General features: G+C 39.9%; 1 protein-coding gene across 2 annotated transcripts; it reads left to right on the top strand.

The window, feature by feature from the left end:
• Positions 1-26,924, top strand: LOC138611973 (major facilitator superfamily domain-containing protein 12-like). 2 transcript variants are annotated; one of them, XM_069685252.1, is made up of 11 exons: positions 1-683; positions 1,050-1,169; positions 2,446-2,656; positions 2,755-2,884; positions 5,039-5,269; positions 5,497-5,589; positions 5,723-5,815; positions 11,547-11,717; positions 11,823-11,917; positions 22,250-22,380; positions 22,741-26,924. In XM_069685252.1, the coding sequence occupies exons 1-11, from the start codon at positions 536-538 to the stop codon at positions 22,782-22,784; spliced, it is 1,467 nt and encodes a 488-aa protein (XP_069541353.1). In that variant the 5' UTR covers positions 1-535; the 3' UTR covers positions 22,785-26,924. The 2 variants fall into 2 exon arrangements, with proteins under 2 accessions (XP_069541353.1, XP_069541354.1); XM_069685253.1 differs by having other exon boundaries at positions 22,744-26,924.
• The last annotated feature ends 478 nt before the right edge of the window (positions 26,925-27,402 follow it).

Here is a 27,402-nt window from a genome sequence, read left to right on the forward strand (position 1 = left end):
CCTATTGTTTTTTATGCTTTCATTATTATTGCAGGTCTTTTCACTCTAAATGGGATATTGATTGTTTTTCTTCTGGAATATAGCATCTCACTCAAGATTCATAGTTGTATATGCTAGCTGGCTATTTAAATGTGACGTATGGCGAGAAATGCGGTGGTGAAAACCATATACCTCATCTAGGGTAGTTATGTTTCGGTTTCCTATCCTCCTCAGATAGGCTACTTATCCTGGCTGTGGTACGGCTCTCCACTATCACCTGATTACAAGAGGAAATTGGCACCGAGATGAGATGGAATATCCTGACGCTATCTCCTGCAGGGGCAGCTAAAACTCGCTGAATGGACAAACAAAGTAGCCTAATAAGTAGACGTAAAGACGTGAAAAGGGGAAACGAAAATCGGCCTGTTATTGTTCAGCTCTGTTAAACCTCTATCATCTCGAGAAAAGTTGTCTAACTTTAGGTTAATTATTATATTTTCGGTTTAGGCGCGCGTGTTAAGAATTTAATTTGAACAGTTTTTGCTACGGAGATACTATGTCGGACTCGCAAAGAACTCTGCCAGCCCTCCGGAGGCTCAGTTATGCGGTGGGACATTTTCTGAATGACCTGTGTGCGTCCATGTGGTTCACATACCTATTGGTATTCTACCACTCAGTATTGGGTTTTCAAAACTCATATGCAGGTTGGTCTGTCTGTCTGTCTATCTATCTATCTATCTATCTATCTATCTAGAAATGCATGTTCTATACAGTTACCCTGTAATAAATCTTTGTGAAACTTTAAATATTTAGTAGGCCTATAGAAAGTGCATCAAGAACAAGTTGATTAAACTATAAGGGGATACCATTCAGTTTACGCAGATGTTGAATTTTTGATTGACAATATTTATGTGTCTTATTTATTGTAGTCCTAAACTCAAAAACTATAGACATTTTGGGTGGTTGTAGTGAAATTCATACGGTGAATTCCCACCCTTTTTGTGCATCCTTTTTTTTCTGTCATCACAAATTGTGTATTGCTGGATTGTGAATTTCTACTTTTGGTGTAGGTGTACTGCTGCTGGTTGGGCAGATAGCTGATGCTATCTGTACGCCTCTCATTGGCTACGAGTCTGACCGAACCCCTGGCTGTGGCAACTACGGCAAGAGGAAAACATGGCATTTAGTTGGTAGGTCAAGTAGATAGCTTAATTGTATTACACTGTACCCTTCAACAGTAAAGTGGTAATTCAAAGAATTGTATCCACATAGAGCTCTTTCACACTACTTTGAAAGAGACCTTCAGGTCCAATGTAGTGTTATGCACATTCTCTCATAAAGGGTGTCCATGTAACCTTTTATGAAACTGCTGTTGGACTATGCTCCCATACCGAACCCTTAACATATATTTTATTGATCCTGTTCAGGTCAGATCGTGTTTTACAAGACTATGTAATGACAGGGAAATAGACTCATTCACTGTGAGCCAGAAGCGATTGGTTCTTCACATCGGAATGATTTGTTGTGGCCTGACTCACACATGTAAGGGAAAGCTTCAGTAAAAACCACCTACTAGGTCACATTGTGTAAGGCAGTGGTCAAACTGTGCTGGGTATTACAAGGGTGATAAAGATTGCCGATCCATAGACAAAATCTCATTTTTAAATATCAAATCTTTTTTATACTGTTGCAATACAAAATTAAATAAATTCTACAGACTCGTTTAAGACATATGAAAATACTATGCTATCGATAATAATTTGTGTCTAATATGATTTTTCAAATAAATAGTAATTATCTTGTAATAAATTCTTAAAATGCCATGTATTCGCTCATTGATGCATACAGAATCTAAAGAATATTTTTCCTTGCAAAGGTTTTAGTGCTGCACACAAGAGTTGTGCTAATTCATTGAAAAGTTAATTTTCAGTGTTTGTGACCCAGAGGTGTTAGGTCTCCACATCTCACTTCTTGTGCTGCACAAACAATTTTTTCACAGTGAAGCTCAAATCAAAGTTCAAATGAAGTTACAATAAGTAAAAAAAATTATTTCTGACTGGAGAAGAACTGGAATGTTTACAACACATTTAGAAGCAAAGGTCGTCCCTGTGGCCTTAAATGCGCTGCATTGTTTACAGATCGACTAGCAACTTGAGAAGTGAGAATAGTGTTGGAGTTGAGATACGGCGTCTAAGGACGGATTGTTAGTTGTACTTGCATGGAAATGTCTGTTTATGGAGATAAATAAAAAGCCAAATTGTCTTCACTGCAGATTCTGCATTGTATGCTTAAGCCAATTAGTTGAAAAATAGAGATACAACAAAACTTTTAAATTCTAAGAGTTCACATTTTCACTTTGATTTCTGCATAAATGCTAACTCATTCTACAGTAAAGTGAAGAAGGTGTATTTTAATAGCTTTCATTTCCGGCTTTTATTTCTTTGTTTATTTGTGTTTGTTATTCAGGTACACTGAGTGTGATGCTGTCCTTTGCATTCGTCTTCAACCAGTGTCTGGGGTGTGACTCCCTTACCCCCCAGTGGGCCAGTTTGACTTACTTTGTCCCGTTCATCATCGTCTTTCAGTTCGGCTGGGCTGCCACTCAGATCTCCCACCTGTCTCTTATTCCAGAGCTTGTCACCTGTGAGCACGCTAAAGTAGAACTCACTGCGTACAGGTATGTTTTATAAAAACACAGCACATAGCCCAGGTGATCTAAAGATCCTGAATATGTTTGTCCCTTTTGTGTGTGTGTGTGTGTGTGTTTGTGTCCAGGTATGCGTTTACAGTGATTGCCAACATCACAGTGTATGCAGTGGCTTACCTGTTGTTCCATGTCCAGGCTGGAGAGGGAGACAACCCACTTAGCGATGCACTCGGACCCGCAGATATTCCTGTCTTCAGGGTGAGAAGGAGTTCCTAGTTAACATGACACTTTAAAATGTTTAAGAGTGGGTGGAGCTCCTGATAGAAGAGGAAATAAATGGTTTGATGCTTTAAATAAGACGTGGACAAGATCACCTCTGCCTCCAAACACACCTGCTACACCTCAGGGAGATTCCTGCTCTAGCCATGCACAGGCCAAAAACTGCAGAGACACCAAGCTCTTTACTCACGCATGCTCTCTCTAATACATGCAGAAATAGACACACACTCATGACACACATGCAACTAAGAGGTTCCTCAGACATAACTACCTGTGGCACTGACAATCTTGCCCACAGACATTAATACACTGTCCAGCGTTACACAGGCAATGGTGAATACAGCCATGTGATCCAGCAGCAAAAATAAGTAAATCAACATTTACAGTCGACCTTTCTTTGATGGTCAGCACACAACTTTTATAAACATAATATCCTGTCCGATCCTGACGGCGCGTCTGGAGATTTAAATAATTAATGAAGTGTCCTGCTGTGCCTCTCTCATAAACATACGTACTGTCTTCATTTTCCTTTCTGTTGTGTGGCAGTGGGATTGCTTCAATGGCTGTAACATCAATCCATACACCGACATTCAGAATCAGAATCAGGTTTATTGCCAAGTAGGTTTACACTTAAAAGGAATTTGTTTTGGTGATTTCGGTGCAGAACAATTACCACAAAACTAGAATGAAAATAAGTAAAAGACTTAAATAAATTTTCTTAAAGTCTTAAACATTCATGGAATGTTGAGTGACTGAGGGGCTGGATGGGAGTCCATGTTACATGTGGGGGTGGGTGTTGGTTGGAGCCTGGTTGACGAGGCTGGCAGCTGTTCTTGTGTTGGGAGGTTTTGGTTCTGATGGAGCGCAGCCTCTTGCCAGAGGGGAGGGTCTCAAAGACACTGTGACCGGGGTGAGAGGGGTCGGCCACAATCTTACTTGCACGCCTCAGGGTGCTGGAGGTGTACAGGTCCATGAGAGATGGCAGATTGCAGCCTATCACCCTCTTTGCGGAGCGGATGATACGCTGCAGCCTGCCCTTGTCCTTGGCAGTGGCAGCAGCGTACCAGACGGTGATGGAGCAGGTGAGGATGGACTTAACGATGGCGGTGCAGAAGTGCACCATTATTGTCTTTGGCAGGTTGAACTTCTTCAGCTGCCGCAGGAAGTACATCCTCTGCTGTCCCTTTTTGATGAGGGAGCCGATGTTCAGCTCCCACTTGAGGTCCTGGCTGATGATGGTCCCTAGGAAGCTGATGGCGATGGGGGTGTGGCTGCTTTCTTTCTAAAATCCACAACCATCTCCACTGTCTTCAGAGCATTAAGCTCCAGGTTGTTCTCACCACACCAGGTCACCAGATGGTCAATCTCCCACATGTAGGCAGACTCGTCCCCACCAGAGATGAGTCCAATGAGGGTGGTGTCGTTGGCGAACTTCAGGAGCTTGGCGGACTGATGACTGGAGGTGTAGCTGTTGGTGTGCAGGGAGTAGAGCAGAGGGGAAAGAACGCAGCCTTGAGGGGAGCCGGTGCTGATGGTCCTGGAGTCAGAGACGTGTTTCCCCAGCTTCACGTGCTGCCTCCTGTCGGACAGGAAGTATGTGATGCACCTGCAGATGGAGTCGGGCACGTTCAGCTGGGAGAGCTTGTCCTGAAGCAGACCTGGGATGATCGTGTTAAAGGCAGTGCTGAAATCCACAAACAGGATCCTGGCATAGGTTCCTGCTGAGTCCAGATGCTGGAGGATGAAGTGGAGGGCCATGTTGACTGCGTCCTCTACGGACCTGTTGGCTCTGTAGGTGAACTGCAGGGGGTCCAGGAGAGGGTCTGTGATGTCCTTGAGATGTGAGCGCACCAGGCGTTCAAAAGACTTCATAACCACAGAGGTCAGGGCGACAGATCTGTAGTCATTAAGTCCTGTGGTCCTTGGCTTTATCTTTATATTATTGGCTTTATATTTATCGTACAGTGACCTGTGTTTTTTTCTGAGTGTGCAGGGGCACAGTGGAAAGAAAGAAAGAAAGAAAGAAAGAAAGAAGTAAAATATGCCAGTCCGAGCCCAGTTTATATAAGAAGAATGAATGAAATCTGCTGTGTATAACAAAATTTACCTGTCTTATGTTGTGTTTGATTACAGAATCTGGCGTTGATTGTGCTGGGCATTGGTGTAATCTTCTCCGTCTTCTTTCACCTTGGGACCACAGAGCAGAGGCCTGTAATGGAAGCTGGAGGAGAAGAGGAGAGGGACAGGAAGAGGACGGAGGAGGAAGAAGAGGACGGGGAGCTAAGGCCCTTGCTTTCACGCTTTAAGACCAACTCATCTCTCCTGCAGTGGAAATGTTGGCTCCAGCAGCCTGCTTTTTACCAGGTAGGAAGATGCTAACACTTAAAACTGAACACACCAAAGCCTGTACTAAACTTAATCTAAAATGACATATTAGGTCAGAAGAAGCTTTTTACTGTCCTTCTTCAGCAGCCTGACAGTTGCCATTGTTGTCAAATATCTTAAAGCAAAATATTGCACATTATTTTAAGTTTTTGCTGCCTTTAAAAAACCTCTCTGACAGATCTGTGCATTACTGTGTACCTGTGTAGGTGGCCTTACTCTACATGTCAACAAGGTTAATAGTCAATCTGTCTCAGACCTACATCTCAATGTATCTCATCAACACTCTGGGGCTGCCCAAGGTAAAACAAACAAATGAATCATTCTTATATCAGTTCAAGGTGACCACATTATCAATAGTAATAGTAATAGGCTTCATTCACCAGTATTTCCTCATTGGTTTTATTCAATCTGTTTCTCCTTTTCCTCCAACAGAAGTTCATTGCAACAATCCCATTAGTGATGTACCTGAGTGGCTTCATGTCCTCCTTCATCGTGAAGCCTTTCAGTAAACTAATTGGAAAATGCGTAAGTAAAGTTTGCAACTGAATTGTAGCCAATATCCAAGAAATAATAGAAAAGTCAGACTTGTTTTAGTTCATTGCTGTCTGTAGCCATGGTTGCAATGTAAATAGAATAGCAGCTGCAAAAAAAAGTCAGTGACAGCTTTTTTTGTTTTACACATTCACTTGCCAGACAGAGGTTCAGAATAGTTTAGGTAGGGACACACTTATAAGGAGAGAGAAACAGAAAGAGCTGGGTTGGAACAGGCCGCTGTGTGCTGTTACAGCAGAGGTGTAGGTTTATGGTGAAAAATATCTCAAGAGAAGCAAGTGGAACAGATTAAAGTAGTTTTGTAGTTTTTTCAATATTTTCCATCTATGGAAAAAAATGAAAAGTTTCTGCTTCCTGTTTGGAGCTTGAGAGACTTTGAGTATTGGTTGTTGACATTGTTCATGTTGTTGAACTTCACAATTTGCACGAGCCATGACCAAAAAATAACAATATTAGAATGCAAAAATTGATGTGGCGAGAAAAAGATTGACTTAACAATCATAAGTTTGACTTGATAGCTAAAACTGGAGATTAATGACGACCTTACACTAAACAAGATGACAGGAGCGTGCCTCAACTCAAGCAAAACTTCTGTGATTTAACATTGGAAAACTGTCTGCAGCAGAATTAGGTTAAAAATTAAAAACCTGATTTGTGTAATTTTGGGGACTTTGTAAATCATACAGCACATGATTAATGTCAACAGAGAGAAGGGTGGAACAGGCCGCATGTGTGCAGTTACAGCAGAGGTGTAGGTATCATTGTATGTCACACTGGTTAACAGGTTAATCACCATAAAACACCTGTTAATATCGCTTTCCCTTTTCCCTCCACACAAGGCAGCTAATTTAGCAAAGCTTCTTAGACTACATAAAAATCAAACTAAACAATGAGGCTAAGCTAACACACATTAGCAAAGCGCAACATGTTAAGGCAGCCAAGCTGACCGTAACTGGCGACACTTACCAGTTGCACATTATTTTTTGTTGGGTCATGTACAGTTGGTATGGATCCATCTTTAAGGGTCAGTTTCGAGGCAAAGCCAGCCTTGTACTGACCCTCATTGTTGAAGCAGTCTGAGGTGAAGTGGTTAGCACAGACGAACAAGTTAGCAGCTGCAGCTTATACGTTATAACTAACCATTGTTTATTTTTATCCTCCGATGCTGGAAGGGCATATAGACATTTATGTTGGTTCCTGCAGCAAACAACAGAACAGTTGGCATGTCTCGCTCTAACCTTCAACATCTCAGAGTCCGCAGAAGTGAAAACACAACAATGGCGGCTGTCGCGCACAGACAGCAGAGGGGAGTAGGCGTTGCTATCCACTATGGAGGTCCAAATCAAAACGGCTTATTCAAGGACATGCTTTCCCAGTAGGTGGGCTGTGGAAAAAACCCAGAGGCTTTCGCTTTCCACAGTCTTAGGTTTGCTAGGCCTAAGGATGACTAAAGTATATATATACGGGCAAGGAAACACATGTTTTCCATAACATGTGACCTTTAAGCAAAGGTCAATATATGACAATAAATAATAAATAACATATTTCACATGCATAGTGGATGTCTGTATAGCTCACATGTACAGTTGATTAGGTAAGTACACATTTATTGTCCCTTAAACTCTGAATGAGTTAGCTGTTCATCACAGTAACAGCATAGGGAAAGAAACTGTTCCTGAAGGAGAGGAACAAGGTACAACACTTAGTTGCCCTGTTGCGCAGCTGCCTAAAGGCAGTGGTGGATAAAGTACCTGAAAGCCATACTTGAGTAAAAGTACAGATTTCTGAGTTCTGTTTCCAGAGTACTGTAAACCACTTCTAAAAATGGATTAATTTGGATAAAAACAAGGTCACAACTTAAGATCACATTCTTAGGATAATCAACATTTTGATGCTATTTATGGACTCTGGGCCCCTTATTTACATTCAGAACACGTCTTAATCATGTAAAATGATTTAAGGTGTAATATTACCATGGGTTTTCATAAAATCCCACACATTTTCAGATACATTAATGAGGTGTAGTGTCTTCTGTTTACCTCTTATCATCTGCTGCTGCTGGTCTCTCTCTCCTCTCTTTTTATCATATACGTCTGTCTGTCTGTCTGACTGTCTGACTGACTCACAGACTTGCATAAAAGCATGCTGTGTGATCACTCAATAATGGCACGCTAATTAAACAATGGCACCTTCTATCATGATGAAGAGAAACTTGCCTAATCTTATTAGTCGACATTTTTAGAGAAGTTACTTTAGGGTCGTCTTACTCTTACTGTTTTGGAACAACCAGGAGAGACAGAGCCAGCCCTAACTATAAGCTTTATCAAAGAGGAAAGTTTTTAGTCTACTCTTAAAAGAAGAGAGGGTGTCTGCCTCCCGGACCTTGACTGGTAGATTGTTCCAGAGGAGGGGGGCCTGGTAATTGAAGGCTCTACCTCCAACACTACTCTTAGAGACTTTAGGTACCACAAGCAGGCCTGCATCCTGGGAGCGCAATGTTCTAGAGGGGTAATATGGCACTATGAGCTCTTTAAGATATGATGGTGCCTGACCATTAAGAGCTTTGTAAGTAAGAAGAAGGATTTTAAATTCTATTCTAGATTTTACAGGAAGCCAGTGCAGAGAGGCTAATACAGGAGAGATGTGATCTCTCTTCCTAGTTCTTGTCAGCACAACTGCTGCAGCATTTTGTACCAGCTGAGAGTTTTTAGTGACTTATTAGGGCAGCCTGATAGTAACGAGTTACAATAATCCAGCCTGGAAGTAACGAATGCATGGACTAGTTTTTCTGCATCGTGTTGAAACAAGATGTGTCTGATGTTTGTTGCGAAGGTGAAAGAAGGCTGTCCTTGATATTTGCTTTATGTGGGAGATGAAGGACATATCCTGATCAAACAGAACTCCCAGATTCCTAACAGTAGTGCTGGATGCCAGGCTGATGCCATCTAGGGCAGCTATATCACTAGAGAAAGAATCTCTAAGGTGTTTTGGGCCGAGCACAATAACTTCAGTTTTGTCTGAATTAAGTAGCAGAAAGTTTCTAGTCATCCAGACCTTTATGTCCTTAAGGCATGCTTCTAGTTTAGATAGCTGATTGGTTTCGTCTGGCTTCATTGATAAATATAATTGAGTATCATCTGCATAACAATTAAAATTAATGGAGTGTTTCCTCATGATATTACCAAGAGGAAGCATATATGAGGTAAAAAGAATCGGTCCGAGCACAGAACCTTGTGGAACTCCATGACTAACTTTGGTTTGCATAGAGGACACATCATGAACATTAACAAACTGAGATCGATCTGATAAATAAGATTTAAACCAACTTAATGCAGATCCTGTAATGCCAGTTAAATGTTGTAGTCTCTGTAACAGGATGTGATGGTTTATCGTGTCGAAAGCGGCACTAAGATCTAACAGGACCAGTACAGAGTCCTCTGTACAATGCGATAAATAGATCATTTGAAACTCACACAAGGGCTGTCTCAGTGCTGTGGTGGACTCTAATTCATGACTGAACATTCTAAAATAAAATGTTATACTGTTATAAAGGAAATCACATAACTTTTCTTTTGGAGGATCTTTGCTATAAAAGTAAGGTTGGATATAGGTCTGTAGTTAGCTGAGGTACCTAAATCAAGAGTAGGCTTTTTAACAAGAGGCTTAATTACAGCTAGTTTACACAGTTTAAAAGACTGTGGTACATGGCCTGTCAGTAAAGACATATTGGTCATATCTAGTAAAGGGCTATTTAAGGGAAAGACTTGTTTGGAATTGAATCTAAAAGACAGGTTGATGGTTTCGACGTAGATAATAATAAATTAAGCTCAGGAAGGTCAACTGGAGACTAACAGTCGTGGTATGCATCAGGTTTTAAAGCAATTTCCAAAAGTAAATCCACTCCAGTTAAGGACAGAAGATCAATGGAGCTCCTTTTGTGCTGCGCAGCTTTCATAAGAAGGAATGGGACTTCATGTCCAACTCTGTGTCCAATTCTCCTTAAACATTCCATCAACAGAGATTACGATTACCACGGGCGATTTTAGACATATGTCTATGTATGTACACTGAGCAAAAATATAAACGCAACACTTTATATTATATTTTGGTTCAGTGTAGATGCCATCGTAGCCGGACCCGGACCTATTATTCCATTTTGACAAGCGCATCTATATTAACCTGCGCAGCTTTTTTGTCTTTGCGGTAGTGATTTCAGTGGCCCAGGAAACTCACAGATCAGTGCATTCGTTGTAAATCATCACACATGACACTACTCAGCCAATCAAACCTGTTACTCGTATATCTCGAATGGACCAAGTGGGAAACAGCTTTTAATCAAGACTGGACAGTCTTGTATATGTTCCATGACCGCTGCGATTATTAAACACGGCCGCTGTCTGACTCTGTCACTCTGTCTGTCTGTCTGTCTCATTTAACAGAGACTTCAGGCTGCAGTTTAGTTCACTAAGAAAACCTTAGAGTTACACAGAGCTACATCAGCTTCATCATCAAATGACCAGTTCTCCTCTTACGTCCGCACCTCTGTTCTTATGTATGCTCTCTTTCTCCCCACACAGCCTTCCGTTTACAGTGCGTTTAAATATTGTTTATATTAACAGTCATTCCTGTGGTCATGTCAACAGGTCTGGGATATGGTAGCTTATTGAAAAAGGCACACACGTCTATTATTGACCAACTCGCAATGTAAAAAAATCTAACTGCAATTCCTTTGGCAAAACATAAAATACAATTTGGCAAACATAAAATAAAATTTAAAGTGAATCGTCCTACTGTGGTAAAATCTTGATCTGAATTTTGCCAGAAGGCAGAGAGAGCAGCTTCAGTGAAGAAGTAAACCTCTCTCTCTTTAATTTGATTTCTGCAAGAACAACATTAGACTACCATGTGAATCATTGCTCTTTAAATCCTGCCAGAATGTGAAATTCATGCTCAAAGTACCAGACATTTATTATTTTAATTTGTTTTCATTTACAAAAATAAAGACACTTCCATCACAAACTGGAGCACAAAAATAAACCACAATACAGGAAATAAAAATTTTGCCCAGACAATTTATCATGTGCGCCTATTAGAGCACGTGGAGAATGAGATTTCCTCTGCAGCCATGTAGATTCTGACCCATAATACCACAGGGTATATTCTTAACTAAACGCTGGTCATGTGACCCGTAACACCATACAAATCAAAATAAAACCTTATATAAACATTGTTTTATGGTGGTATTTGTGAATTTTTTATCAGTTACCCTTTTCTAACATGTTATTTATAACATTTTAACATCATTTTTTAAAGGATGTATGAACTCAATATTTATGAATTATGACAAAAAAAAAAAAAAATCAACTCAATGTTAAATGTCTCTGAGACAGTTACAGTGTGGGATTGAATCATAACGCAAGTTAGACAATATGGGGCTGAGCCCGCCGTAAAGTCTACTCCTAAAATGGTCAACACAGCCAAATTGGAAAATACAGAAAGAGGGCAGGATCTTTGCAGTAAAAAACAACCACACATTTTTAGGAATTAAGATTACCAGAGATTATTTTCCTAAGATTTTATTTATTTATTTTTTTCCTGAAAATTCTACTTAATCTGTCTTTAAGTTAGAATTCCTTGATGAATTTCACTAGGACTTAATTTGTACCATCTGTAATTAACTGTGTTTCTCCTCTGATTGGTGAAGCTCACCTACTTTGTGGGTCTGCTGCTGATTCTGGCCTTCTCCTCTTGGGTGCTGTTGGATGACAGGATGGGTCAGAGCGTGTACGGGGCAGCCGCACTGCTTGGGGTGGGGTCAGCCACAATCCTGGTCATTTCACTTGCCATGACGGCCGATCTTATCGCTGATCAGACGGTAAGGGTGTGTGTGTGTGTGGGTCTGTGTTTGTGACGAAGGGAGGTGTCTTGTGACCATATAACCCCTCTACTATTTTTATCTCATCTTTGTCTCTCTCTGCAGCAAAGTGGGGCATTTGTTTATGGAGCCATGAGTTTCACTGATAAGTTTGCTAATGGAGTGGCTGTGATGATCATTCAGGCCCTGCATCCTTGCCAGTAAGTGCACACACACGCACGCATGCATGCAGTCAGTCAGTTCATAGTCAAACACAGTATATAAGAATGTTTATTATAGGACTTTCTGTAACATTAGGTAAGACAGTTTAACTGTTAAATTTCTCAAACTCAAATTTGGTTCATTTACATGACCACAGTTAAGGCACAGTTGACTTTTTATAAGTTAAGATTGGTTTACTAGTCCTGTTGTGTACTGTACGGCCTTTAACAAGTCTAAGAGTCTGCTAGATAGTCTGTGTGGCTGTTCTCGGTCACAAGCATGGACTGTGTAAGAAGATGGCCAATATGCAGTGGTGGATGAGGTACCTAAAAGCCATACTTGAGTAAAAGTACAAAGTATTTTTCTGATATTATTTGTACTAAAGTATTGAAGGTAAAACTACAACTAAATTATGTAAATAAAAAAGAAGTGTCAGAATTTTGAGAATCATGAACTTTATATGTAACTGTAAACCAAGAAGATGTGTTTTCCAGATATTGAATTATTGACAGTTGGTCTGTGACCATACTAGTTCAGTCATATCATAACAATACAGGAGAACATCCCACCCAAGGCAACTGCTGAAGTTCCATGTGAAGTTCTCCTTGAAATAGTTGCCAGGATACAGACTAAACATCCTGAGGCACTTTTATATATATAATATCAGAAGACTTCAATCATGTGAAAGAAGGTTGAGGCCATTCTATAAACATGGATCATCCACTTCATAACACCTTGATGGACCAACGAAACACCGGTGGTGGACGGCTCCTCTCTCTTCGCTGCAGGAAGGAGAGATGTAGAAGATCTTTTGTACCCACAGCCATCAGACTTTTTTTTCTTCAGTAAATGGTAGATGACATGCCAGACAAGTGAATTTCCCTTTTGGAGATCAATAAAGTTATTGTTATTGTTATCTTGAGAACGTCAGTCACTTGAAGAAGAACAAGGTCTTCAGAACTTCACAACCCTTGTTAACATGTCCATAAGGTCAGGGTCAGTTTTAATAATCTGTAGGCTCAAGGAAAAGGCCAAATATCCCTTCCCCATTTTGCTAAAGCAATCATAGCTAGTTTACAAAAACAAAAACAACAAAAACTTTAAGTAGTGATTGGTATAGGGTAGGAATGCAGCAATTAACAGGTTTTACTATTAACTGCACAAACGTCAGGATTATTTAATCGTAAAGGCAATGCTGCACTGGGTGTTTCTGTTCTCACTCAAAAAAAGGAGCTGGTGTTATCGCCCTACTGGTTGCTACCCTAATTGGTTTCTGTAAGCCAGCTGTTTCTGCGTTTTCTTTACTACAACAGCAGCAGTTAGGTGTAACAGGTGAACTCACTATTTCCCTGAACACCGCCTTGGCTCCAATCCAAGCCTCGCTCCAGACGATGGCCGACATGGTAGAATCAGAATCAGAATCGGGGTTTATTGCCAATTAGGTTTACATATACAAGGAATTTGTTTTCGTGATTTTGGTGCTGAACAATTAACACAGAACTAGAATATGAATAAGTAGAAGACTTAAATAGAATTAGATAAAAAATAGGCAGTAAGACTAAAAATGTAAAAAGCAATATGTTTATACAAAATATGTACAACAGGTGTGATTTAAAAACTGTACAGATGTGCAGGATATTGGGGCAAATAGCTTACAGTATAAAGTTAAAGTTCAAATTAGTGCAGTGTACAGACAATATAAGAGTCCAGTGTGCATTAATGTAACACATCGTCTGAATTAGAGTTTTAAACATTTGTGAAATGTTGAGTGACTGAGGGGCTGCATGACAGTTCATTTTAAGTAGGGGTGGTGGGACGTTTTTAGGTGAGGATGGACTCAATGATGGCGGTGTAGAAGTGCACCATCATTGTCTTTGGCAGGTTGAACTTCTTCAGCTGCTGCAGGAAGTACATCCTCTGCTGTCCCTTTTTGATGAGGGAGCCGATGTTCAGCTCTCACTTGAGGTCCTGGCTGATGATGGTCCCTAGGAAGCGGAAAGACTCCACAGTGGATGCTGATGGTGATGGGGGCGGGTGCTGTCTTCCTAAAATCCACAACCATCTCCACCGTCTTAAGAGCATTAAGCTCCAGGTTGTTGTCACCACACCAGGTCACCAGATGGTCAATCTCCCACCTGTAGACAGACCTATCCCCTCCAGAGATGAGTCCAATGAGGGTGGTGTTGTCGGCGAACTTGAAGGCGAAAAGGAGCTTGACGGACTTATGACTGGAGGTGTAGCTGTTGGTGTACAGGGAGAAGAGCAGAGGGGAAAGAACGCAGCCTTGAGGGGAGCCGGTGCTGACAGTCCTGGAGTCAGAGACGTGTTTCCCCAGCTTCACGTGCTGCCTCCTGTCGGACAGGAAGTCTGTGATGCACCTGCAGGTGGAGTCGGGCACGTTCAGCTGGGAGAGCTTGTCCTGAAGCAGAGCCGGGATGATTGTGTTGAAGGCAGAGCTGAAATCCACAAACAGGATCCTGGCGTAGGTTCCTGCTGAGTCCAGATGCTGGAGGATGAAGTGTAGGGCCATGTTGACTGCGTCATCTACGGATCTGTTGGCTCTGTATGCCAACTGCAGGGGGTCTAGGAGAGGGTCTGTGATGTCCTTGAGGTGTGAGCGCACCAGGCGCTCAAAAGACTTCATTACCACAGAGGTCAGGGCAACGGGTCTGTAGTCATTAAGTCCTGTGGTCCTTGGCTTTTTGGGGACAGGATTGATGGTGGAGGCCTTGAAACAGGCTTGCACGTGGTAGGTCTCTAGTGAGATGTTGAAGATGTCTGTGAACACCGGCGACAGCTGATCAGCAAAGTGCTTCAGGGTGGAGGGGGAGACAGAGTCCAGTTCGCCTGCTTTGCGGGGGTTCTTTCTCTTACAAAATCCAGTTTACATCTCTCTCCATGATAGAGAGGGTTGTTGCTGTGGTGTAAGGGGAAGGGCCCGTTGAGGTGGTGGGGGAGGTGGAGGTAATGAACTATAGTTGTTGAGTGGAGTCACAGGGAATGGTGTCAGGACTGTCCCATTGTCTTTCAAGGCGACAGTAAATTTGCCAGTAAATGACCAGTAAAAGGCCATTAACAAAGTGGGGTTTTTTTGGCTTGTAGCTGGTGAGCTGTCCGAGAACCTTCCAGACAACTGCTGTTGTAGTTTATCAGAGTACAGACACTTAGCCTCACACAATGCCACCATCTCTGCAATGGAAACGGCCCTCACTGCGCATTCAGATGGAATTGCTACTCTGGAACGTGGCCACGTTCAAATCTAAACTGGAGACCACTGTGCAGGTAAACAAGAAACTGCAGCTGGCTGTGGAAGACCTAATCTCACGCTCCAAACAAAATAACCTTTTAAATATTGGCATCCCAGAGCGAACAGAGTGGAATGATGCCCGGCTCTTCATGAATACACTGTTTAAGGAGGTGACTGGGGACGCTGTACAGGATTTCGACTTGGAATTGGAACACGCGCACCGCAGTCTGGGGCCGAAACCGCCACAAGGATCCTGGCCCTTTATCATCCGCTTCCACAAATATCTCCACAAGGAACATTTACTGCTGTGGGCAAAGAAAAACTGAGACGTCTCATACCAGGAGCAGCCTATTAAGATCCAAGAAGCTGGCCAGCTTCAACAAAGTCAAGTCAGTTAGGGCATCTGTTCTTGTTCCAATATGTGGGGTGGGATTGGGGGGGTTCTCTTTCTTTCCATTTTCCTTTTTTGTAGTTTTTGTCCTTTATGGTTATGACCTGTTTTTACTTACACTATTGCAATGTCGAATTGTCATGACTTTGGTCTATGTTACTATGTCAATTAGGCTGATACATTATTTCAACCTGTCATTCCAAAGGACTATGTTTACATTGATAGAGAAATTTGGATTGATAAATGGTTGTTTTGAATCAGATGGATGGGCGGGGATCCATTAGGTTTACAAGCTGGAATGTGAGGGGACTTGGTGGATCTATTAACAGAGCAAAAGTATTTTCAAACCTTAAAATGTGCGTGTATGTGACCACACTAGACTGCTCAAGCCCTGGCTTGGACTGGTTTTCACTTGCGCTTTAAAAGCCGACCATGAGGCACAGCAATATTACTACACAAAAAATTACACTTCTCGCCTGAACAAATTACAGTATTCAAGACCCACATGGGTGTTATATTATAGTTGTGGGCAAGATGCTCCAAACCATTTTTTCATTTTTGTCTGTGCTTATGCCCCCAACTGGAACTACCCTAGTTTTATTACTGCCTTATTCTCACTAATTCCATGCCTGAACCTTATTTTTGGGGGAGACCTTCACTTAGTAGTTGATCCTACCCTTGACAAATCAAATCCATACAACCTGACCCTGTCTAATATGGCTTGAGCTCTTACCACACTTATGGATCAAATTGGCTCTGTGGATGCATGGCGTTTTTGCCAACAACAAAGGAGTTGTCATTTCATCTCAGGTTCACCAGACACACTCTCGTATTGCTTATTATTTTTTAGATAAAATAATGTGACCTTCAGTGAAATTAAATGAATATTCAACAATAGTTATTTCGGATCACTCCCCCCTTCTGCTGGACTTAGAATTAATTCCTTCAAATACATTTAGCAAATTTATTTCTGAGAAGATTTCTTTCTTTATCCAAACTAATAAATCTCTCCCTCCCTTCTATGGGAAACTCTTAAAGCGGTAATACGTAGTGAGGTTATGTACCAGGTTAAGCAAGCAAAAGAAAGCAAAGACAACAAGAGTTACTTGAAGCAATTCGGCAAATAGACAGACAGCACCCCTTTTCTCCTAACACCACCCTTTGGACAGAGAGTCAAGCTCCAAATTGAATTTGATATCATCTCCACAAATAAAGCAGAGCTCCTTTTTAGGCGCACAAAGAGCACGTATTATGAACACAGCGACAGGGCCAATCGGCTGCTGGCATTGACACTGAAACATCAAGCTACATACAGATTTATTACTCAAATTCGCAAAAGCCCCTGTACCCTAGTTAGAGGCCCAGCAGAGATAAATAATGCTTTTGCCCAGTATTATACCAATCTTTACAAATCTGATGCCCCATCCGACAAAACTTCAATGAACAAATTCTAACTTAGATTTCCCTACAATTGACAATGCGACTAAAGATAACCTTGATTTCCAGCTTCGTTTAAAAGAAGTCACTGCCAGCCTCAAATTAATGCAGAATGGCAAGGCACCAGGCCTGAACGGCTTTCCAGTTGACTTTTTAAAGACATTTTTCTGATCTACTCGCCACCCTTTTGTTGGACATGTTCAATGACTCTTTGGAGCGTGGCTCCCTTCCTCCATCTTGAACTCAAGCTTCAATTTCACTCATTCCAAAACCTAATAAAAACCCAGAAGAATGTAGCAGCTGGAGACCCATCAGCCCGCTCACCTCTAATGTAAAGTTGTTTGCTAAGATTCTTGCTAGCGGTCTGGACCCCTGCCTGCCAAACATAATTTCCAACTACCAAACCAGTTTCATGTTGGTCGTTGGTATTCATTGTTATACAACGCCCCTACCACCAGTGTGACTACCAACTCAACCTGGTCAGAATTTTTGCCTTCATCACGTGGCTGCCACCAAGGCTGCCCTTTATCGCCTTTGTTATTTGCTGTTGCTATCGAACCGCTATCCATAGCCCTAAAGAGTTCACCACTTTTCACTCTATGCTGATGACCTTCTGCTCTACATATTGAACCCTACTGTCTACATCAATAAGGTCCTTTTTCAGGCTATAAACTGAACAGTAAGAGTGAATGTTTAATAGTGCCGCAAAACAGCTTTTGCTATCTAGGCATTAGTATTTTATTTGCACATCTCCCCTCACTTTATAAACACAACATTATGAAGCTGGTCAAAGAGATCAAAGTTTGTTCAAATATGCTGAATTGTAATTTTATGGCAATGAATTTCTAATAGTATACAACCACCTATTGTATGATTATTTGGGTTCTGATAGCCTATTGATTTTGAATGAAAATAGTGTGTGGAAGTTGTTGAGAAAGAGTTATTTTTCTTTTATAGAAACCCATCTTCTACTGTAAATAATTGTTAGTAGTAGTATAATGATTTAAACATTTCAGACAACCCTTTATGGTGCAGGGAAAAGAAAAAAATTAAGATTATTGAGAGGCCGAAGGAGGCTATATCGAACCCAGCTACTGATCTGGCCAATGCTAACCCAACGCTGGTAACTGAGAGGCCAATGGTTGTAAATGAGAAGCTGTCTATTCATTCGACCAGGGCGGCAAGTCATGCATCAACCCACTGGATTAGCTATTGGCAAAGCTGGTCATTAGCTTCCAAGGTTGGCGACTAGCACGCCGAAGCTAGCAAGCCACTGGATTGGCTACTGGATATGCTGGTCATTAGCTTCCGAGGCTGGTGACTAGCACGCCGAAGCTAGCAACCCAGTTGATCGGCTACTGACTAGGCTGGTCAGTAGCTTTCTAGGCTGGAGACTAGCACGCCGAAGCTAGCTACATTAGCCATTGATTTGACTGGTCATCTTTTTCTGTTGTATTTTAGTGGCATAATGGTTCCCAATGCGCCGCGTTACCCCCACCAACTGCACACACGTAGGATTGCAAATAAGAGCAGAGTCTTTTCTTTTTTAACCTTTTCCTGTAATCACAGGTAGACGGTTGAAATATTTGCACATTTTCACCAGATTGATCACATTCAAAATATTCTTGTTTTCTTGATGGTGTTGGGAATAAAAAAACATTTTCTTGAGAAAAAGTGAAAACCTGCTGATAGACAGGGAGACATAAACAAATGTATGATGCCGATTTCTTATTTTTAATTTGATCTCTTTTTTTTGATACCTTTGGTTTGTTCTGAACTCTTCTAAGATGGCTTTGGAGCAGTTAAGTTCATATTTCTGTATGACTAATTTGTCATAATACCTCTGATGAAAACATGGTCTATTTATGTCTGTTGTCCAAATAATGTTGACCCCGTTTGGCCCTCGTCTTAGACCCAGTTTTTAATTTTGGCCCCCTCTCTGATTGAGTTTGAAGCCCCTGGTGTAATAGAATTACATACAGGCCATTAGATCTGCATAGGACTACACGTAAGATGCAGTTTCATTGAACTGCCATTAGATGTCACCTTAAACACATTAAGTCTATCCAGCCGGTCAACATCCGAAAAGAATGCGGGCGCATCTCAGACAAAACTTAAGGTATCAACAGCAAAGACTAGTTGAATGTCCTACTCAAGTAAAAGTACTTTTACTCTGTCCATATTTCACCTAAGCAGAGGTAATAGCATTGACTTTGAAAAATACCAAGTACACGTACACAAAAAAGCTGCTCTTACGGAAAAGGAAAAGGCAACTTGAAAGCTGGGCTTGACTGAGTACACAAACTGGTGTAGATTTAAATCCGAGAATGAGCTCTCGGCAGGGGTACTCGCGAACGTGCAGATACGTCACAAACTAGTGTAGATTTAAATTTAATGGTTAATGGTCTTCATTAACTATTAAACATACGGATGGATGGATATGTTTGTGCATATGTATGTTCTAAGTAGCAATACCATACATAATTTGTCAGCAAAGGAAAGGGGAAACACTTTCTGTGTTAATAACAGACTGATTTAAATCAGTAATCAGTTAAAAGTAATTGAATATTATGATAAGAATAAGTTGCCTTTTTGGATTTTTATAGCCTAAGTGCAGATACGTTACCTCCACTTGTTTCGCGGAAAAAACGTCCCGAGTGCTTTACATAAAAATCAGCCCACAGGTTGTTGGGGCCAATGGAGGAAGTTGGGGAAGGTGTCAATTTATCAGTTCCTCTACTATCCCTTCACACATTGGCAATAAAAAATGATATTTGATTGATGAATACATGTAAAATCTTACATGTAGTATTATTAATCTTACATTAAGTATTTATAGAAAAGTTGCAATAATCAATTCCTTAATAGTTTCTTAGTTTACATATTATCTATTGTCTTTGCCCTCTCCAGATGTTACCTTCTTTAAATCCTATGAAAATAAAATCTTTAGATTTATTTGGGGGCGGTAAACCAGAAAAAATTAAATGTAGCTATTTGTATAATACACATGAGAATGGTGGCCTTTGTTTAATAAATCTTTTGGCTTTGAATCACAGTCTAAAATCGTCATGGGTCCAGAGATGGTATAATAATCCCAACTGGTTTTCATCCAAATTTTTTCTTTCCTTAAGTGATTCATTTGAAGGAAAATTGTTTCCCTTTTTTGAACTATCTGTCCCCTCAGTAAAAAATGTGCTCACCTTTTTCCAAACCTTTCTCACTTTTTTATGAATTCATTGTCTGCCGCCCGTGCATTAAAAATTACAAATGGCTAGTGAATTGGACAATAAACACTGCCATGTATCATTATTTTATATCCTTTGAGAATATAATTTCTCATCCCCATCATTTCCAAACACGCTGGAAAGATGTGTTCGACACTCCTTTTCCCTGGTTGAAGAAAAATGTTGGAAAATAGCTGATGATAATAGTTGTAGATTTTGTCATGATGAAGAAGAGGATATTTTGGTATTGTCCCATTGTTGCATCTTTCTGGCAGCAGACTGGCTGGCCGAGCAGGCAATCCTTCTACCTTTATCCCCATGTAATGTTATTTGGGGCTTTCAAGATCAAAACATGTTTTTGAATATCATTGTAGTGCTTGGTAAAGTTTATATCATGAAGTCAGTCTAAAAGTTGTCTTTGAGAACCTTTATTTTAAGGATTAAGGATTATTATCTTCAAGAAAAAGGAAGGAATGAATGGAATGGAAAGGAATGATGAGGATTATCTTATGCTATCCATAATTTAACCATTTTTGTTTTCTTCTGATGATTTAAAGAGTGATGAAACTTTAGACATTAATTAAGATACAAAATATAATTTTTTATTCATTTGTATGTAGAAAATGTGTGTAGATATGTATGTATACACATATATATGTATATACTGTTTGTTTGTTTGTTTGTTTGTTTGTGTAAAAAAAAAAAAGACCAGACAAGTTAAACTTTATTTGGAAAAGAAATCCTCATTATTTAAAGAAGGCAACCATGGTAAAAGGTTATGAAGACGGTGGTCTACAGGCCATTGACTTCGACTGTATAAATGGAACCTTAAAATTTTAATGGTTAAGATCCTTTCTAGTCAATAACAACAGCTTTTGGTATTGTGTTACCAGGGAAATGTTTTTTTATCCAAAAATTACCTGTAAAATGATCCTCATTCCATGCACAAGTACTGTTATATTGGAAACTACTGTACAAACATAATTTCACACCCCATGATACCCATGAAATATTTGGTCTCACCCTTTTATTGGATGACTCTGGCGGAATCTTCCCTTTTGAGAGATTCTGTATGAAATTGAATTTCCAGTGCAACCGTTAACAGTATGATAAGGTTATTAATAGCATACCAACTTCCTCTATTTTAATACTTAAAAATGCACTACCCCCTCCTCATCCCCCTTCACCAATGATTGGTGAACATGATTTCTCAAGTAAGATTCTGCCAAACAAAGTGATCCGTGGTCTCTTTACAAGTCTCTTTTATCCTATGCAGTTCATCCGAAACTCAGCTTCTCTCAGCTTTTGTCAGCTTAACTTAAAGAAATGACGCATTCACTTCTTAAACTTACATTTACCTCTAAAAGCCAAAGAACTTCATTTTAAAGTATTAAACATATCCTGAGAGCTCCTCAGACAAAGGTTCAACTTTGATCACAATAGCTGTATATTCTGTGATGAAGAAATAGAGACTACGGATCACTTATTTTTCTTCTGTATCTATAGTAATACTTTCTGGTGTGATATGTGTGATTGGTTAGAGTCCAAAATCCTTTCTCGCTCACATTTTACCAGAAATTACATTACATTTGGTATCATACTGGAGGATAAGAAAACAGAATTTCTGTTAAATACTTGTTTTTATTCCATAAAGTTTTTCATTCATAAATGTAAGCGTATTAAGAATAACCTTATTGGTGGTTTTTATGAGAGAACTAGCACTGTACTACAAGTCTCTGAAGTATATGGAAAAGAAAAATACAAAAAAAACTACTGAACATTATTGATGCCTTAAAGTTATTGTAATTTTTATCTATTTAAGTTTATTTATTTTCGTTGCCTTTTATTAGGTTCTAATTTTGTTTACACTGTGTGCCGTAACAGGTCTGTTTGTATTATTATATAAAGAAACGTGTCGCTCCACCTGAACACTTCTATGAGGGTGTCTGATTGGGTGGACCAAGAGACATTTGATGTAAATGCCCCCCCCCCGAAATTTATATCAGATTTTCGCCCTCTCTCTCTTTCTCAGTACTGTGACCTGTTGTCCTGCTTGCGTGTGGTTCTATCACTATATCATGGTAATAGTAACGGGAGGCATGGCCGTGGTTGCAGCTTTGGCGCTCTGCACCATCCTCATCTGGCCAATCAAGATCAGATCACGTGAGTAGGAACACTGGAACAATATGCTAATATACAGTTTGTGTGTATGTGTACTATGTTTAACTGCATAGGTTATTGCCAAACTTTTTTCCCCCCCTTAAATTCATTACTTATTAGTTCTGGTTCACAGGTGAAGTGATTCTCAGAGATCATTGTCTCTTAGCACCTACACATCTGCGCCGCTTGGGATTTTCCATTAACACCCAATCTTTGATATTCCTTTAACTACTCTTTTCTCTGTTCTGTGTGTGTGTGTGTGTGTGTGTGTGTGTGTGTGTGTGTGTGTGTGTGTGTGTGTGTGTGTGTGTGTGTGTGTGTGTGTGTGTGTGTGTGTGTGTGTGTGTGTGTGTGTGTGAAAAGAAGGTCTGCCAGACATCTCTGAGGATGAATCCAGAGTCAACTAAAAGCCCCAGTCAGCATCGTCCCTACAGTGCCACATCAGCTGTAACACACTTTGTAACACTTTGTAACATAGATACTTAGTTTTCAGGGAAAAGAGCCAGGGGAATCCTTTACAAGCTGCACATTAGGCACCTATGATAAAGTTACAGGAGTTAACATTGAAACTTAAAAGGGACATTTTGCATTTTAGTCAGTTTTTATCCTCGATCTTTTTTCCCATCATTTTCTTTGCCACTTAGTCATTATTAAAATGTAATTACAATAGGCTGATTTTACTGTAGTGAAGTTATTGACCAGGCTAGTCCAGCCTTATATAAATTATTTTTCCCCCACTTTCCCCCAACTTATTAGAGCTATATCTACCACAGCTGAATGCACAGTTGACATTTTTTACATGGCCCCTAAGTTCTGATGAAAAGCCAGCATAAAGTTGAGACTGTCATACTTCTGGTTGTTTAATTTACTACCCATAAAAATGGCATATCAGTATGTCTAACCTGACATTTATCCACTTTAGACCTGGGTGTGTGGATTGGTTGCTAAAAATGAGCCAGTAGCCAAGCTGCTGACACTTTAACAATTGGCCCAGTTCATATTTGGTATCAACATGTTGTTTTTGTGGTCCCATCCAGAGTGGACAGCTCTAATCACAGCTGTTAACACCTGGCATTGACGAGCCCCTCAAGTCTCACTTTCCCACTCTATGGAAATGAACTTGGAGTCTCGTTCACCTTCATTTGACTTTTAAAAACGTATATTAAAAAAAATTGTGATGCACACTTGCAGCACAGAAATGGGGAAAGCTGAGTGTATAGGAAAGGAGGGAGGGACCTGGTGAGTACAGACTGAAGTGATGATGTGATACGAAACTTTATTTGATTAAGAAACCTGATGTTCCTCTACAGTTCTGTGGTTTATTAGCAAGCGTATGAACTCACAGCAGACTGGAGTCTCTGTTAACAGTGAAAAACAAACTGCTTAACACACAAATCTACATTATAAAACATGTCTTCTCCAAGCGCTGCACTATTATAAACTATGATGAACTGCTCGCTCCTGTCATTCGTCGCTCCTCCTGACAAGTTTTTGACTAGTTGGACCCAAAGTTGCGTACACAGACACAGTAGCAGGTTAAGGAACAGTCTTTTAATTTATGAGAGGCAAACATATACAAAAATATCACTGAGCACAAAGTAGCAAACAAAAACTCCAGGTGGTGTAGCAGGAGACGTGCTGACCAGGAAATGAAGGAGCATTCAGCAACACAAAAACACACTTCAGCGGCAGTGAGGCACACACTAGAAAAAACACGAGGGAAAGATATTAGAAAAATACTTGCAAAAAACCACACTGGAGAAAACTTACGTATGCGAAACAACACTAGTGCTGGTGGATGAGAATCAGGTGTGTGCTCAGCTGCAGCTCAGGACACAGAAAGTAGGTCAGCCACGCCTCCTGCCACACCACTGCAAACTGAGGAAAAGGGAAACAAAGCACAACAAACCAAAACACAAAAAACACCAAAATAAAAGTAACAAAAACTACAACTCAACTACTACTCCGGTCAAAGGAAATATGGTACAGATCAGACCTTATTGATTTAGGGGCAGAGCATAAGAAACAAAAACTATGAATCTATGAAGTGTCTGTATCCTCCCCATGCTGCAAGATTATAAACTCTGATAAACTGCTCCTGGGTTGTGGAGATGAATTTTATGCTTTATAGTAGCTGCGCAAGGAAATATATGACAGATCACAACCTTTTTGAGTACTGCGAGTGTTGCGCTGCATTATTATAAACTCTGAGAAACTGCTCTTGGATCATATCTTCAACCGCATCTTCTCTCCTCCTCCCTCATCAGTTCTGGATCCCCCTGCGTTTAAAAATAAAATACTTTAGTGCACACCCAGCTGTAGTGCATAAACTACATTTACACATGCTTGGAGTGACATGAGAAATAGAAGGAAAAAACATTTTTTAAGAGACACAGCGAAGAAATATAAAATCAGACAGGAATGACAAGCAAGTAGTTTCTACTACTCCATGCTGTAGCTGTGAATACCGGGAGAGTGGGCAGGCCTTAAAGTGGCACGTGTGTACACACTGCCAGACCGATGTGGACAAATTCTTCTCAGACCACCTCCGAATGCGTCCTTCATCCGCCCTGGGTGTGTTTACACTTGTACTTAAGGCTGTCCACTAGAGATCCGATCACAAATACAAAATGTTGATATCAGGTCTCAACAGAGGTCATGGTTGTTCAGCATGAATGAAGCAGCTATGCAAGTGCAACTTCAGTTCTCTGACTAAAGTACACCCTGTAAAGAAGTGCAAATAAAATGATGAGAAAAGAGTGTCCAGGGAAAAATAGTCTTAAGGTAAATTTAATGTCATTTGCTATACTAGACAAGAAAGAGCACAGCTCACCTCAAGTTGATCTCTCCAAAAGGGTACTTGTTATTATGCTTTAGTGATGGACATCAGAGCCAGAAAAAAACGGAAGAGAAAGAGAAACTGTCACCATATGTATTTAAGTGCTTAAACCTGGGGTTAGCAACTTTGGAGAACTCGCAGAACAAGCTACATTTAAAAAGTGTCCAACCATCAAATAACCAAAGCAACTCTCTGACACACATGAACATGACAGAATTCCCAACATTGTCCGGGAGGGGTGCATGTGTGAACACAATAGGCCGAATCCATGAGCATAACAGGTAATAGTCGCGGTTTTATACTTTTTACTGCTTGCCTCAGTTGCCAGTATTTTTTTTATACTATTGCATTTTTTATTGCAGAAACATCCTATACATGTTGTAGTGATATTTACCCAGAAACAATCAATATTATGAAAGAGTCATCCCCCTCTTCATGAACACTCCAGTTGTGAGAGCCATCCGACAGAGATGATCTCCATCTGGTTGAATGGCAAGCCTGGAAAATGTATTCTAAAAGATACTGAGTGCAAAGGCAGAGTGTTTGCAAGGAAGTGCATACAAAGGTAGCCATGTAGATAATCCATACAAACATTTCTCTATATTTACTGAAAGGAAATTCAGCAAATTTGATAAAAAATGCTTCCTAAATAAATTGCCTAATGTGGCTTAAGGCTCAGAAGCCCATTTTAAACCCAGTTTCTGAACAGTAACAGCTGATGCCCTGTCAGCACTTGGCAATGTTATCTAGTTTGGTTGATGTGACAGACAACTTAAGTCAATCTGTACTATGTTTTGAAGTGGAATGCCTCATTGAAAAGATAAAATTTTCCTCCACAGAATTACCCATTGATAAGCCTACATTTACAATCACAGCCTACTACATTTACTATCACACTACACTACACTACTGACTCTAAAATCCAGACTGTCATCATGATGAGAAGGAAAATCAAATCCTAACAGTAAGGTCTTAGAACTTAACCTCCAGTTTCTCAGGAAAAAACAACAACTTGTGAAATCTGCAGGGTCAGCCTCTCTGCTTATTATGGCATCCATTGTACTGGCTATTTATTCATTTGACATTATGCTCTTTGTATTCTATAGAGGAGTTTGTCTAATTCAATAGAGCTTCACAGTTTGCAATGTGCTGCCAAGGTATATTTAAACGCTGCACTGAGAAGCAGTTGACATAAGGGATTCTGATACTTGTCTATGTGCCTCATTCTGATTTCTTTAGATAAAGCATACTTTGGTTTTACATCTGTATGATCACAGACCAAATGGAATTTGAATACAAGAAATATTTTATATCAAAATAACTTAGATAGTAGAATTGTATTTAATTCAAAATTATTTTAAAGGTATCTGTGCCATAATGTCAATTCATGTAATGTGTGAATGTGTAAATAAATGACAATCTAACTGGTAAATTACTTGTGTGTTCAGTTCTCATTCAGTAGAAAAGGAGCATTTTGTCATGTTTAACTTTTGCTCTGCCCAAACTCTCTGACACCTCTGTGATAAGCCCATAACTGCATTAAGATAACTTTGTGTTTTGCCTTTATTTTCTCTTTTTGTTGCCCTAGCAGCTTTTATGATTTTATGTGCTTTTGTGTTGTCTTATAAAGAGACATTTAAAAAAGTGTTTGAGGTGCAACTACAAATATGTATTTGGTTATTATTATTATATTATTATTATTATTATTATTATTATTATTACTATATATTATTGGAATAAGAAAAGGGAAGCATGCAATTTTTTTCACCCTCAGATGAAAAATAAAGTAATAAAAAAAACTGACTGATGACTTGTAAGGAATTTACTTTTTATCAAGACCAAGAGGTTATGACCTTTTTTCCAATTAAATATTTGCATTTACGTTACCTTTTGAAACATGATTAGGTGATTTTTAGTGCAGTGCTCCAAAACCTGACAACCTACAGGATGCAGCAGAGGCAACGCAGGAGGCAACGAACATGTTGTTTATTTGTTTTCACTTGAACTTTTAATGATTTGCTCAACAAACAAACAAAGGAAATATATTTTACTTGCATACCAATATAGGTATCTACAAAAAGTAAGAAAGAAAAACTAATATAAATAGATAAAATAAAGTAACATAAAATAAGTCAAAAGAAAAAGAAAAAAAGAGGCGTTATAATTAGCTTACTGAGATGAGGTAC

Source organism: Semicossyphus pulcher, unplaced genomic scaffold, assembly GCF_022749685.1.
Source record: "Semicossyphus pulcher isolate SPU_LCO1_2020_fin unplaced genomic scaffold, fSemPul1.0.p SCAF_7, whole genome shotgun sequence".
NCBI classification, from domain to species: Eukaryota; Metazoa; Chordata; class Actinopteri; order Labriformes; family Labridae; genus Semicossyphus; species Semicossyphus pulcher.

Excerpts from the sequence above, each read along its gene's own strand:
- LOC138611973 (XM_069685252.1), top strand. The coding sequence starts at position 536 with ATGTCGGACTCGCAAAGAACTCTGCCAGCCCTCCGGAGGCTCAGTTAT. Across the intron at positions 11,718-11,822 it reads ATCTTATCGCTGATCAGACG|CAAAGTGGGGCATTTGTTTA; the intron begins GTAAGGGTGTGT and ends CTCTCTCTGCAG. Across the intron at positions 22,381-22,740 it reads GCCAATCAAGATCAGATCAC|AAGGTCTGCCAGACATCTCT; the intron begins GTGAGTAGGAAC and ends GTGTGTGAAAAG.